General features: G+C 38.5%; 2 protein-coding genes across 10 annotated transcripts in view; one reads left to right on the top strand and one right to left on the bottom strand.

Moving 5' to 3' along the window:
• Window positions 1–16,283, bottom strand: part of rbfox1 (RNA binding fox-1 homolog 1) — a 426,210-nt gene that overhangs the window by 185,390 nt on the left and 224,537 nt on the right. Inside the window, exon 1 of one of the 9 annotated variants that reach the window (XM_051713875.1) lies at window positions 14,164–14,570. The exons of the other annotated variants lie outside the window; for them this stretch is intronic. Within the exon in view, the coding sequence (XP_051569835.1) occupies window positions 14,164–14,265 (102 nt within the window). The 5' untranslated portion in view covers window positions 14,266–14,570. Of the gene's footprint in view, window positions 1–14,163; window positions 14,571–16,283 lie in introns of those variants that run through there. 9 annotated transcript variants of the gene reach the window in all.
• Window positions 1–16,283, top strand: part of LOC127450113 (N-alpha-acetyltransferase 60) — a 436,968-nt gene that overhangs the window by 362,482 nt on the left and 58,203 nt on the right. The window lies entirely within an intron of this gene.

Here is a 16,283-nt window from a genome sequence, read left to right as displayed (position 1 = left end):
GAAACAACCAAAGACGTCTGTTTGAAGATGTATGGCTGTAGCGGTTGTGTTTCAAAGAGGAGACATTTTAAGACAACTTTGCTGAGGCTTTCTGTTAGTATGCTAATGAAAGCACAGCCACTAAAAGTTTCCAAAATAATATGAATTAAACATTTTTAAAACTAGTCAACCTCACTGTTGGATGAGCAGTTGCCTAGTCGACAATTGTGATGCATCCCTGCCAGCTACCAATAAAAGTGTAGTGCTCTCTGCTCTATATAACATATTTTCCCATTTAAAGGGGATGTAAGTGTTGTTAACCGTTCTGGAACTTCCGTCAGACTGAGCCATAGATCTAGACACACCCTCTCTTTCCAAAACTACACCCTCCAAAGATACCATTGTACCGTTGAGACAGTCACCGAGCAGAAGAGCAGCAGTGCGTCTTCTCACGGTTGTCAAAAACTCCAGTAACAAAATAGTGCCCTCAACTGGCAACTGAATATGAATTATAAATCTGAATATGCCATTAAACCTGAGTTATCCACTTTCACTTTTACACTATGAGAATGCGCAAAATTGTTAACAGGCAGAGAGCATTTCAAAGTCTTCTGATTGGCTAAACAGTCTGCCCACGGTCAGACACATTTTGTCTAGTGCTGCCACAGAGACCAGTAAGATATCTCAGGAAACTTATTTCAGTGATATCTTTTTTAGGGAGAAGGAACAGTTTCTGCCAACCAATCCATAAAAATAAAAAAATCGCTTACAGCCCCTTTAAAATCCATTTCACATAATTCTACAGATTTCCCCTCACAATCAGAGGAGACAATGCAGTGAAAAAAAAGTCTACATATTCTGTATGGAGCAGAAAAATGTGGCTCGTACTTAGACTGAAGCTTAAAACCTTCAACTTCATGACACAATGGTCGATAATAAAAACGGTCTGTGCCTCCTTGTTGGAGCATGCAGTGAAAAGCTGAGAATAATGTCATCCCACTAAATATTTACCAAGCCGTCCACTGGTATATCCTCTGGAAAAACGTCAACATGCCCACTTATCAAATGCATATGCTTGTTTCCAGGTTGCTGCCAGCCTACTGTCCAGCTGCTGTGGTTAGCCATGAGGGATCCTTTCATGGCTGCCTATTATTCTCCTTCCCCTTAGTTACTGCAGCGTATATAATCCTATACTGCACTGGCTTATGTGCAAACAGGGGACACAATGGCACAGCTGTTGTCATCTAGCGCTACATCTTGTGGATATAGCCATGCACAATGCCCTATTCACGCAGCTTTGGGACACGGACACAAACGCACACCTTTTTTTTTTCATCAGAGTCACCTGACCTTGTCTTCTCTGTATGGTTATAGGGGCCCTGGCATCATCTGGAATGCACCTGGCCCCTACATTAAGCTTGACTAGTGCAACAAGGATTCCTGCGGTGGCCGTTTCTTTAGATCTCCCTACGTTTCACAGCACGCCAGCTTGAGATGGACTCTACTGTCCTCATTTAGCTGGCCTCACACAACTACACGGTGTGAGGATGATAGGAGGATGAAAGAAAGAAGGAAATAGTGTCCAGAGGCGCACCCAAATAACAAAAACGTGAACACTGCAGCTTCTATTTCAGGCAGAGGGATAAAACAAAATACATGGGAAGGCAAAATTATTTAAAGCCTTCCACCTCGGCTTTGTCTCAGGCAGAACCTCCGTACCCTTTCAGCCTTTGATGAGGCTCTTGAGGCGGTTTTGACCCAGATAAAATAAAGGATTTAGTGCATTTGGGAATCCAACATTAAAGAGTTCTCTCCTTCTCAACCAAAGCACATTTTGTAAAGAAACAAAGGGGAAAGCAGAGTGCAGAGACAATGTGTCAGAAGTGAGAAGACAACACGCAGCCCATTGCCTCTCTTCTCACTTAATCATTAAAAGGAGTTAAAATGCCAGTAGACATAATGAGGTTGAATAGAGGGAGCGTGCTCGCTCGCTTTTTTTTCCCTTTGCTCTTCCCTTCCCTCTTTTTTGAGTAGGTTTTCTGTTGTGCACCACAGAGATGCAAAATAAAATAATTAGGTCACCAAAAGATCTTCAGAAAGATCACAAAAGGAGAAACTAATTGTGTTTTTCTGCCCTTAATAGGGTGGACTTAGTCCTTGATTCTCTGTCACTTTATGTGGAATTAGTCTAACAATTGTGACCAATACCCTGCATGGACTAGCACTTCCTGTACTCAAGGGGGAAAGGCTTAGTAGTCTCGTAATGATGGCAATTCTTCAATTATTCAGTACACTATGTTTGAATATCAAAGGCCCAAAAGTTCAAAATGGAGAAGCCAATTGAGGGCCCTTGCTGGGGACGTTGATAAGGCCTCACTATTGTTGCGATGATGTCTGCTGATATTGATTGGTGGGCTCTGTGGGTGGGCCTTGTGGAGGATGAACCTGTCCACTGCCTAAAGCCGGGCCACTCATCCCATAACAGACAGGGAAATGAGTTGCCATGGACACCTGGTGAAATGACTGTCATGAGCGCCGTTTGATTGACGACACAACTGTCAGCACTGTTTAAATGCCTGCATTGGCATTTAGCTGTCGCTGGCCATGGACTGTCACAGTACAGGAACTATGAGTGAAAGGTGTTGTCTTAATTTCCCACTTAAACATCCCAAGATATAAAAGTTTTTGTGGGTTTTAGTCCATGTCATTTAGCTTTGGCCATCTATGTGATAGTGTTCTCGTAAATGTTGTAACTTTAGCATAGGGGCGGGCGATATGACCAAAATCTTATATCACGATATGAATCATTTTACATCACGATAACGATATAGATCACAATATAGTTAATTTAAAAATAATAATGAATAAAAATTGGTTTATATATTAAATAACTGTATTTTAATACCTATTTTTGAATAATCTAGTTATTTAATTAAGTACTTTATAAATGAAAACGACTTCCTCTTAAATAATTATCTCTTTATTTGGAACTTGACAAAGTCAGAGTAAAAAAACAAACAAAAAAACAAACAAATTGGTTTTAAATCAACCTTACCATAATGCTAAATTTCACATTGTGACACATTTCAGTCTGATGTAGCATTATTATTTTTATTATAAACTTTCCTCAAGAAACTTATCTTCTGAAACTTGTCATCTTCTTAATCTTCTTGTCTTCTTCTGATATATATATATAATATATATATATATATATATATATATATATATATATATATATATATATATATATACACACACACACACACACACACACACACACACACACACACTTCATTTGGTTATCACTGTAGAGAATATTTGAATATCTGAAAGCAAACATGTCCGGTTTGTTTCCTAATATCTAACATCATTCGAACTGAATTTTATTGATAATGATGCATAGTTTAAAAACTCATAACTGCATAACAGATGATATAATTATTGGCGCATGACACATTTGTTGTTTTCCTCATCAGTACTGGTTAGAATTTCCAAGATGAGATGTTTAACTTCCTCCATAGCGATTTAAGGTAAAAAACTCAAAACTCTTTAAAAAAAAAAAATTAAACGGGTCACGCAAGTTTTGAACTTTGTGCCACGATAGAGAGAAACTGGATTGAGTAGCGTGCTCTCCTGTCTGTAAAGCACAAACGTCCAGGACTCGCGTAAAACACAGCTGCGTGTGTCAGATGAGAAGCTCATTTAATTAAACGCGAAATGAATGTCATTAAATTTGTTTCTGCAGCCCGAATTTTTGCTTGGGCGGCCGCTGAAAAATTGTCAGTATCCTACCTGAAAAACCCTGTTTCTTCAAATCTCTTAGTCTCAACTGAAGCCGCTCCATCTTCCTTCTCCATTTCTCCAAAAGAATGTGTATCACGTACATGTGACGAGAAGAGAATGAGGTGCATATTTCTTTTCATGATACAGATGATAATCCAAAATGTGTACCGGTGTCCAAGTTTCTACCAGCTTATCATGTATACCATGTACACACCTACCAGATATTTTACCAGATATTTTAATTTAATATTTACAGTCTTTCTCTTCCGGACCAAAAATATTGAAGTCTAATCTTGCACTACACAGATTTTTGTCCAATCAAATGTTCTTTAAAATGAGAATGACCCTGCCCCTAATACCAAATGCAGTAAATCATAACTAATGGCTTTAACGTTAACTAAAAGCTACTGGCGATTTATAAAAAAAACGTGACAAGTCCTTCAAAATGCCCTGCCCCAACTTTCAGTTTAAATAGGAAACACATCAGGACAGAAAACATGGAAGAAAGCATCACTTGTCAAGACATTTCATGGGGTCTTTAAAGTTGTAATATTACTATTTACTCTACTAAAACAATGCAATGCTATGAACGACTTTGCAGTGTTTCTCTCATTCTGCTCTTGAACAATCCCAGAAGTGCTTCTTAAATGGAATACTAATGTTTACATATGAATTGACAGAGCTGAAAAAAATAAAATAAAAATAAAAATAAAAAACAGCACTAAGGCAAGCTCATAGTGAAAACACAAAACCTCTAAAGGGCCAACTAAATTTACTGTAATATAAATTAAAAGACAAACTCACCAATAAACCGGCATAAAAGACAATTCTTCATCAATATGACATTGTAATACAATATTGTACAAAACCCTACAGTTAAATATCATGTAACATGAATTTAAAGGGGCAGTTCACCCAGTAATGAATTCTGTCATCATTTATTCACCCTCATGTCGTTCCCAACCCATTTTACTTACTTTCTGCCGTGGAACACAAAAGAGGCAACATGTTAACCTTAGTCACCAATCACTTTCATTGTATGGAAAAAAGATCCAAAGTAAGTGAATGGTGACTGAGGCTAATATTCTGCCTAATATCTTCTCTCATGTTTCATTCAAGACAAAATTTCATTCCGGTTTGTTACAACATTAGAATGATGACATGAAAAAGTCATTTTCCTTTTATGAGTGCTTTAAAAACATATTTCCATTGCCGTTTTTCACAGCACAGATGCAACAAAAAGGCTAAGCATCCTGTTCATTTTGTACTTGATATTTCTCTGCAGCGTTAAGGTAAGTGGAGAGAATTCAAAGCTGTTTCGCCTGTGCTTGCCTCCCTGACTTCTCCCTCCCCTCAAGCAGGACATTAATTAATCCAAGCTGCCATGTTACAACCTCCCTGCTCAAATTACTAATATCCACACACTATCTTTTCCTCCCCATCTATTCCATTTACATTAACTTCTGCACTCGTTCCCGTCACCTCAAATAAAACACATCACAGGCTTCGAGTGTCTCACGTGACTGGGGTTTATGAAATAAAATCCAAACAAGAAAGGCAGCCTCAATAAAACCAAATCTTATCAGCAGTTTTCCTGCAGATATTAATGAAATATGCAAACACAAGAGGCAAGCGAGATCAAAACACTGTGAGATCTCAGCTCAGCTGGGGGCCGGTACAGCGTGCTTGAGTTTGGGCAGCACTGCAGTGGTGCAATTTCTCCCTCTCTAATTACTGCATGAGCAGAACAGGCTGTCTTTGCGCCCTTTGCCAGGGAGGGGCCTGAGGAGGCCGGCGTGAGCCCACCGCTTGGGGGTTCATTCAGTCAGATGTGAGTGAGTGAGAGGAGAGCCCTTCACTGACAGCATTCCTCTGGAGACTCACTTGGGCACACGATAAAAATAATCGAAAATTTAAATTAATTTACCCAGTCATCACTCACCCTCATATTGTTCCATATCTGTATGACTTTCTTTCATCCGTGAAACACAAAAGGCAAAATGTTAGGTACTGACAGCCTCGGTCCCTATTCACTTTCATTCCACCTTTTTTCCATAAACTGAAAGTGAATGATGACTGAGGCTATCAGATCCTAATACAGTATTCTGCTTAACATCTCCGGTTGCGCTCCACAGATGAAAGAAATCATACAGGTTTGAAACAACGTGGCTGGGTGAGTAAATTATGAAAATAAATAAATAAATAAAATAAAATACTGGCAATGTTCTTGTTCATAAAACTGTTTAAAAGCAATATCACACTCACAATTGTTCTGCTGTCCTGAATATTTACACTGTACATTCGCAGTTTGGTACCCCCTTCAACCAAACAATTCCAGTCATTGCATTTACAAAATGTAATATTTAAAAGTTTCCCTGAACTTGTATACCAGAATATGGTGTAAGACCGCTGCTGCTGTTTATCTCTTGAATCGGCAGATGTAAATGCTTCTTTTTTTACAACCTGCCTCTAACTGACTGGCAGTATTAAAATAGTCAGCATTTGACTGAAACTAAACAGTACTACTGATGTTTATTTAGCTATTTATTTTATTTTTATTTATTCTTTATTTAAATGGTCAGTAATTGACTGATACTAAACAGTACTGATCTTTATTTAGCTATTTATTTTATTTGTATTTATTATTTATTTAAATGGTCAGCAACTGACTGATACTGAACATACAGTACTGATGTTTATTTAGCTATTTATTGTATTTTGATTTATTCTTTATTTTCTCAGTGTTCATTTCTAGAATTGGTTGACAATGTATAATGTCAAATATTCTTTGATAAAAATATTTAAGAAAGCAGCCTTCTGAGTACCTTTGCATAGTGATATTGGTGCGAAATCAGTGCACAATCCATATAGAAAAGGTCTGTTTTGATTCCAGCTCAAAAATTAACTATATTGGCCACCATATCGGTGAATTTTCCCCCTCTAAAATCTGTATAGTCTCAAAAATCCCATATCGGTCGGGCTCTACTGGTGAATCACAGTCATGCTGATATTCAGTACAACAGCACATAAGCAAGTGTAAAATTAAGCTGAAATGCTGTCTTAGCAAGTAGTATATGGAGGTAAAAAAGGCATGTTGGCAGTTAGTTGAAAGAATAGAACAATTTTGAAATAAGTAAATAACTTCATTATTGTCTAAAGACCTTAATCAGAGTAGCGCCCTATTTAATTTCTATGAGGGATTGACTTACAGTCTCTTCAGTGGTATGCACTTTATAAAGCTCTATCTTTTTTTTTTTTTTTTGGAAATGTTTTTTTTTTTTTTTTTTTTAGTTTCATCAGACAACATCAGTTTAAACAACACTGCAACCTATTGAACAGACTGTACTTCTACCAGTCAAAGCCTCATTTTCCTTCCCATCAAAAATGAAACATGGTGCTATTCTAAATAAGGTCTATTTTTCATCTTTTTCAACTTATGAATGAGAAATAAGCATTGTAGTAACTAAATATTCACTAGGTCACCTCTAAAGCTCCCATGACTTAGTTTTACATTATCAGACATGACTATATGGTGCCTTAGAAGCCTGTCTGAAACTAGTTTCCTTAGGAGGTACCATCATACAAAAATGCTGCCTATTTAGCTTTTGACTGTCTGGGCAGCGAGGAAGCAAGGTACAGTAACTGCCTTACAGTCTTAGACACAGCGATTGCTTAAACAGCTGAAGAAAGTGATGCTAAAGCTAATTTTTGTGGCAAAATACTGATTCACATGATATTGTTTTTTTGCGTCACATTTGTGCATCTGATTAAATATTGATTAACATTAACGAGAAGGTCGCCACCAACCCCTCTCCATCCCCGCCAAAACAACTGCCCCAGTTATTCCTGCCGATCCAAATAATTGAACAACTGTATTAGGACCTGAACAGACACAGCTGAAGATGTGGAGGCTGGTAAGGCAGTCTTTTTCCTTGCTTTTCTTTGCCTTTTTTCCTTTTTTTCCCCCTCCATGGCTCCTTGAGGTTTACTTGATATGTTGGGGTTTGTTTCTAATGAGCTGCCTGCTGGCTGGGATGCAGTTCTATTTCAGAGCAATTACAGTGGCCGTAATCTACTGCAAGCCCTCAACATGCCAACTCCACCTCCTCCCCGCATCGGGCTCTGGTCTCTCTGTTGACTGACCATAAGCAGTGAGCGCTCACATTAAGCAAGGCCTGTCACAGCTGAGTGAAGGCCCTGCTGGACGAAGTTAACTAGCACGATGGGAGCTGACATTTGTTCATTTGGATGTGTTAAACACAGAAGCTCATAAAACATCGTTCGAGCCCGGCCGCTCAGCAGCTGGATAATTACTTTCAGGCAGCCAGAAGATAAACACGAAACGCGAGCACATTACGGGGCTTTGGCTCAATCCCTCCTCCGTCTGCTTCTGTGCTCAATGCTTTTACTCTCTCGCTTTCATCTGTCTCTCTTTCTTTCTTCTGTCTCTCTCCACATTTCTGTCTGCAGTCTTACATGCAGGTGCGGCTGTTATTGTGTGTCGATATTTCCAGATATCGAAAATAGAAGCTTCTAAATGTGGCATGAGCACCAAACAGTGACCTCATGCGGTTATGACCACCGTTGAGCTGGCCACAAACAGTTTTATGGTGAATAGGGGGGGGAATTTGACCAAAATCTTACTGTATACCACAGTATAAGTAATTTAATATGGAGGGACTATTTGCACTCTGGTGTAAATAGCATCTGCCACACAGTGCAGCTATTTTCAACCCAATAGTCTGGTGAATCCACAGGAATATACGACAAACTAGACAATAGGTGTCGTTGCAGTGGCGTGGGGTGTTAAGATGATGTGTGAATGTGTACTGTTGTCCTAGCGACCTCGGTTTGATTCTGCCTTTTGTCCCACTCTTTTTCCGATCCGATCTCCTGTTTCCACTCTTAATAGTTCCTTTTGATACTGCTTAAAATAATAGATAAAAAAACGAACATAAATCTTGATTTCATCACAGTGATTTGGTCATAGTGAATGTCATGGAGTGCAGAGAAGCGTTTGATCCGGAAACGGGATCTATCGATCGCACTCGTTCCCGTGGCTCGGCATCACTTGTGTGTGGATTTCATCATTGTATTAATATAGTAATATTGTAGTAACCATGTTTTGTGGCAGAAACCATACTTTTAATCCATTTAACAATGGTGTTACTACAGTAATATGGTTGTAATATAGGAACCATGGTTAATTTTGTGGTTACTATAAATTTACAACAAAATTCATATTCATAACAAATGAATGATACATCTGTCATCAGTAAAAAAACAAAACAAAAAAACAGCTGTTTATATATGATACAAAAACAAGACTCAAAATCATAATAAATTATAAATATGATCAGATAAGCCACATTTGAAGCCATTGTAAAATAGCTGATATACGCACACCTGTGATGGTGTTACCGAACATCTGTTGAATTCTATATTAATACACCACGTTACAACAACCTACAGTTACAACATGTCTAGAACAGAAAATGAGCAGTGTGAAGCGTCGAAGCAAAATCGCCCATCTGCGGCACTGTTTGTATATGGAATATATAAATTGCACCCCAGATATACCACTGTATAAAATAAAGTGCAAAATTTCTATCTGTCTATCTATCTATCTATCTATCTACCTACCTACCTACCTGTTTGTCTGTCTGTCTGTCTGTCTGTCTCTCTGTCTATCTATCTATCTATCTTGCATATACAGTCATATTGCTCAACCCTAATGCCAAATGCACTACAGTAATTATGACCCCCTGAAAACACGATCACATGAAGTAGTCCCTCTGAAATAAAACAAACCCACAGCCACTATAAAGATGCTTAGAGTGAACTGTAAAATGTTCACAGAGAACAATGGCTGCCTTTGCAATGCAGACATGCAAAAAGGGGGATTGCTAAACAGCTGCAAAAGCAAATAGACATTATTATCAATGTGCTAGCCTAATCACTGTTCAACACACAAACATGAGCACATGTGCCCAGCAAGGCCCGGCAGATGGTCTCCGCCCCCATTTCCATACACACATCACCTCTCTCTCTTTTTCTCTCTCTATCCCTCGCCAATCTCTCTCTCTCTCTCTTTCTCTCTACCATTCTTTCTCTCCCGTTCACTCTATCTAGCTCTCCCAGAGGGCCATGCACCAGTGCACACACGCACACATGACCTAGGACATCCACTACCCTCTTGTTTGCATTCAAGCAATAACCAACTTCCACTAAGAGCATGCAAACAGAGCAGACAAAAGGATGTGATCATTTCGAGTTATAGCCCATGACAAGCGCAATAGTGCTGGCCTTTACCTGCCTGTCAATGCTTACTGAAGGGTTTGAAAACTCATCAGGACCTGATGACATGAAAAATTTCTCATTTCAGCGACTTCAGAGGGCTGCGAGATGGGAACGGGAGAGAATAAATGAAGCACTACACAAAAGAACCAAGGATATAGATTTCAATGCCATGAGAACAATACAAATGAAACTTTCTGGTATCTTTTAAAGCATCTTGATTTAAGCATTTAAAACACAACAGATTCTACATGTCTACAGTGGGCACTTTTCAAATGAAGGATAAGTATTAAAGTCACTGTCTTTGTTTGAACATGCATAACTCGTTGTCTGTATATTTGCCCTAATAGAGATATTCCTCTGTTTAGAGGACAGTTCACTCTCAAACCTGAGCCCTTAAACACTTAAGCTACTTTTGAAATTCAGCATTGATCTCTTTAAGGAGTCATGCTAACCTGGGAAAGGAATTGCAATTGATTTTAAATGATAAAAATATATATTTTTTGTAACACAGTATAGTGTATAATATATATGGTCATTTATAGAATCTATAATTTGATTTGGGCAGAATGTCTAGATATAATTTTTAAAACAGAACACTACTCTTTTTTTTGGGGGGGGGGGGGATCTAACCAACATGAAGGCCAGAAAACCCATAAAAAAGAAACATTCTTTTGATTGACAAAAGCTTTGCTTTTAAACAGGTACAGTAGCTGACACATGTTTTCATTAACTTTTTTAAAGCAACATCATGATTTTAGATTAAAGTTTATTTGAATCTATAAGGGAAAGTGTATCTTATCCTGTAACTGGTCACAATTTCATGTTTTTCACCATGTTTCATCACCTTTTGTGCCTTTACTTTTTAAATGGTCATTTATTGTAACAAATTATATTTTTTTGTGACAATGTGTTTTTTTAAGAACATATACAGTATTCCATGTTGTCTATCAGTTATTATGAGATTTAAAAAACTGCATGTATAATTAGAAAAGAATTAGAAAAGGCTGTTTAAAATAGTTTTAGATGGAGTACAGCATGTCAACTTTTTTAGAGGCATATAGTAAAATAAATTCAAATTATGCTATGATGCAATAAAAATATAAATTACAAAATCATACAAATGGACAGACCAACCTTAAAATTGAGTGAATTTAATGTTGCATTGTACAATGCAAAAATACCCTTCTACACAATATCACCAATGCTGTATCACCCTTTTTATTTTTATTACTTTGATGAACAAGCCTTTTGAGAAAGAACTGGCAAAAAGCAGAAGTGTCCAGGAGGCGTGATGGTGTATGGGTTCGCTGGGTACTTAAATAAATGTACAGCACTGAGCAGATGTAATGGAAAGGAAGGAGAGAGGAGCAGTTACACATAGTCAGCACTGATGGGAGAAGCAGAGAGAGAGAGAGAGAGAGAGAGAGAGAGAGAGAGAGAGAGAGAGAGAGAGAGAGAGAGAGAGAGAGAGGAGGAGGAGGAGATAGATAGATAGATGGGGGATGTACATATCTGCTGAAAGAAAGCTACAGCCATGTGACATTGGGCCAGGGAGAGAGCGGATTGATTTTAGCCGTGAAGACCAGGTGACCACACCTCCCACACCACCCACTCCAGGTCAGGCCAGGGTCCTGTTGCAGGAGGGAGGTAGGAGCAGGTGCAAGACGCCCCCAGAATTAAAGGGTCAGGTAAGGTCTAACTGGCAGCTGCTTAAACCTGCCCTGCTACTGACACAAGTACTGCACAAAACACCCCAGTCCTAAGGGTACACACAAACACACATATAGTATTGCTAAAATGTGCTGGTAAAGTAAGGCATTTACAAAGGGATAATGTATACTATATATGCAGCCATTGCAAAGACTTCTAATAAAAGCAAATAATTAAATGACCAAGTTCCACATTAAGCTGTCATTTGTCTCCAAGATATGGTCTAATAAAATATGAGTAATTAGTTTACATTGATGAAAATAATGCAGCCAATTGATAAAGGGATAGTTCACCCAATAATGGAATTCAGTCGTTATTTACTCACTCTATTGTTGTTTTAAACCCTTATGACTTTCTTTCATGAAGCAGAAAATGGGTTATCCAGATGTAAAGAAAGAAAATAGAGAAAAAAATTGAAATTATTTTTTCCCCTGTATGAAATTAATCATTATATATATATATATATATATATATATATATATATATATATATATATATAAACAACATTAATCATCACAAAAATATATATAAAAAAATGATAATGATAATAATAATAATAATAATAATAATAATACAGAAATCCTCATTTGCTATGCAATGTGACTACTTGAGTATCATAAATTTATAGTAGTATTTGCTGTATATAGTAATGAAGGATTGGCACATTCTGCCTTAATTAGAGCAATGAAAGCTTTCTCTTTTTTAGAAAAAAAAAATTTATCACTTAGATGTATTTGCAATTTAAGTGACAAGGAATGCAATTTCTATTGGATAAGACAAAGGTTAGAGGTGTCACTGAAGGTTAATGGTGGCTCGGTGCGACAGATGAAAGTTAAATGAGATCACTGATCTCTGTCACGTTGAGTCTGGAGAGAGACATGCACTGGCACATAGGACCTGATAACTGATCGATACCATAGATTAACTTTTGATTTGATAAATCCCCTTGAATTGTCATCACTCTAGGAGCTGATTCACCGTTTGGAAAAGCACTGTTGACAATTGTGTATCAGATAATCAGGGGCTGAAACGATGCCCAGGAGTACAGACCAACACATTAATGGCTCTTAATTAATGTTTTATTTATTTTTTTAAACTAGAACATTAATGACTCTTTATTAATGTTTTTCCCCTTAGAGTAGCAATTTAATGAGTCTTCTTTTTTCTCTCTTTTTTTTTTTACATTTTGGAGTTTGATCCAGGTTAATTGTAAAAGTTATTTAAATATGATCTAATAAGTGATTATTTGATTTAATAAGTGTACTGCAATTATAAACAAGCATGTAGACAACATGCACACACAATATGCTGAGCACACCAGAATATCATATAGCAAAGTTCTAAGAGTCAGCAGAAATATTTATCACCCAGCGAAAGCACGTGAAACGCAGTATTTTACGTCTCCTGAAAAGTGGAAAATCGGCTCACACTCTTTAAAACAATCTTTGGATGTGAGGTTATAATAAACTACTTTTAAGTCTTAAAAAAAAAAAAAAAAAGATAAAGATGACATTGGCAGATTATTTAATTCAATTGATTTTAAATAATCACAGATGATTCGCAAAGGTTGCACAACAACAGCCACTCACTAGTAAACAAATCCCTCTCTTACCTGTCTACTTTCATGTGTTCCACTTACACTCGGGCGTACACCCATGCAAGCAAACACACACCCACCCACAACACACACACACACACACACACACACACACACACACACAAACACATATCAGTGCGGCTATCCTTATGAGGACTCTCCATAGACATGATTTTTATAATATACGAACTATAGATTCTATCCCCTAACCCTACCCCTACCTAACCTAACCCTCACAAAAAACATTCTGCATTTTTACATTTTCAAAAAAACATCGTTTAGTACGTTTTTTTAAGTGATTTCAATTATAGGGACACTAGAAATGTCCCCATAAACCACATTTATAGCATAATACCCTTGTAATTACCAGTTTGTAACCTAAAAAGAAATGTCCTGGTACACCACCCTAACACACACACACACACACACACACACACACACACACACACACACACACACACACACGCACACACTTTCCATAGACTTTTATGGATTGTATACAGATCTAACGATAATTTCTGTCCCCTTACCCTAACCTTACCCCTAAACCTAACCTTCACAGAAACCTTTTTGCATTTTTACATTTTCAAAAAAACATCGTTTAGTATGTTTAATAAGCCATTTCCCTCGTGGCTATAGCACTGGCTGGTCCCAACAATGTAGGCGATCTCAGGTTTTACTATCCTATAAACATGCACACGCACACACACACACACACACACACACACACACACACACACATTTCGCCCATGGATTCCGCGGGTTCAGAATGGGACGGTGGCGCACTCACTCACCTGCTGTAAGTACATGAAAGTCAAGGCACAGGAGAGCTGCGGACACATGTCCACGACGTTCGGCAGGGCGACGCACGTTCCGCCCGTCAAGGGATGCTGCATCGTGTTTGCTTCGTCCGCGTGTTCCCCTGCTTTAGCCGGACCGGTTGCAGTTATGATGCCTCGAAGCACCCCGCGGAGTGTGTGCAAACGCGGCTGGAGAACCGGGTAAAGAGAATGTACACACCAACGCGCGTCTGTTTTTTTCTGTCAGAATTTGAGCGAAGCCCTTGTAAACACACACGAAACTCTAGTCAGCTCGTGCTCTCGCTCTCTGGTCTTCTAAATAAACGGAGCCGCGGGACAGAGGTAAGAGAGTTGGTGACTGGTCGTACTCAAGTTGAGCGCCGCGCGGGTCTGTTTTTCCATTCGATGTCAGACGCGTCCGCGCGCACCGTCTGTTTCATTGAGCAGCGTATGAATCTCCTAGGGGGTAAGAGATGCGGGGCGGGGGCCAAGCCTAAATCACACATTCTTTTTTAACTGGGTGGGGGGGTCGGTGATCTCTGCATTTTTTCTCTTGCGTGAAACTGAATTGTCCTGATAATTTATTATTATGGGATCCGCGTGCGCACAGAAATTACATTGAAGATACATCTCAGCATGTAAACAAACTGCCACCTCCTCTGTGTGGCATTAAAATTATTTCATATGGCATCACGCCGTAATGCATTGCGCTGTAAGGACAACCTTTCCAACATAATTCCTTTACAAAATGTATAACACATTTACCACACCACTATTAAACATTAAAACATTTAAAGTTAATTTAAAGTGCTGTTTCTTAGCACTCAAACAATACGGCATTTAGTTGTATTGTTAGAGGCTAAAGAAATATACACCACCTTTAAAATAGCAACAAAAATGAGATGAATTATTTTGGATAAGCCATATTTGTGACTAATGGTGAAGAGGAAGCCTCACTCCAAGGTAAAAAAAAAAAAAAAAAACACTGAAAGAGGGACATGAAAGGGCACGAGACACATGCAATTCTGTCTTATCTGACTCATAAAAGAACATTTACGTGTATAGGGCAAATGCCAGGCACTAAATAATTTACTAAACCACACACAAATGTTTGCTTTTATTGTTCATCGAGCTTCTCTTATAATCACTCGTGGCCTTACCTCCCAGTCAGCAGCAAGGTATTTATTGTGGAATCATTAACAGCTGTGAAATATAACTGAAATTTAACAGACAAGCCGACCATGGTCTGAGCACAAACTGCAAAGATACAGTGGGGGGGGGGGGGGGGGTGGATTTTAATTATTCATGTTCTTTCTCTTTAATCTCACCTTTCTTTTTTCTCCTCCCTCTTTCCAGTGCATTACAACTCATGGTGACTCGTACATGCATTGCAAGATTTCATATCCTTGTTACTTTAGAAGAGCGGAGTCATAAAAATCAATGCTTTTCTATGTTGCATGAAGGTCCGTAATTAAAACGGGCTTCTTTGGAGCAGGGATACATGTATTATGGAGAGGGCAGCAGACTGCTTTGCTCCATTTTACCCTTCACTTCTCCACCCCACTCATAGCCTCAAGGCAAGACTGTTCCCCACCCATAGACGTGTCTTCTCCATCTCTTCGGCCTTTCCTTGCTGCATTCCTATGTTTTTTTTCTTCATCTTGATGTTTCCAAGTACAAAATATTAACTGGACCGTGCACCAGTCCACCTTTTTTTCCCCACTCTTTTTGGTGCTTATAAAGAAATAAAAGAGCATTCGCCCAGCGTTTCATCATAGATAGTAGTGTTTATTTCTCTGTGTGTCACTGTGCCTTTGACATGTGATGAGGCATGGCTGCCCTTTGCAGTGTGTCTGTTGTCTTCGGCTTTACTGAATAAATAAGCAGGGACTGCATATTGAGAGAGAGAAACCTCGTTTATCTCTTTGTTTGTCAGTGATGCCTCACTCTCAGATTTCTTGTGTACATTGTGTTATTGGTCTGTCTGTGATGGACTGAGAGGAGGAGAGAGAGGGTGCGGAGAGGGCGGAGGGAACAACACGGTTTTAAAGCTTTACTTCAGTGACTGACTGTCAATATAATGTCCACATATATGTGATATAGGCTAACACAAC

This window comes from Myxocyprinus asiaticus, chromosome 13 (genome assembly GCF_019703515.2).
Source record: "Myxocyprinus asiaticus isolate MX2 ecotype Aquarium Trade chromosome 13, UBuf_Myxa_2, whole genome shotgun sequence".
Lineage (NCBI taxonomy): Eukaryota > Metazoa > Chordata > Actinopteri > Cypriniformes > Catostomidae > Myxocyprinus > Myxocyprinus asiaticus.
This window is presented reverse-complemented; position numbering and strand designations above follow the sequence as displayed.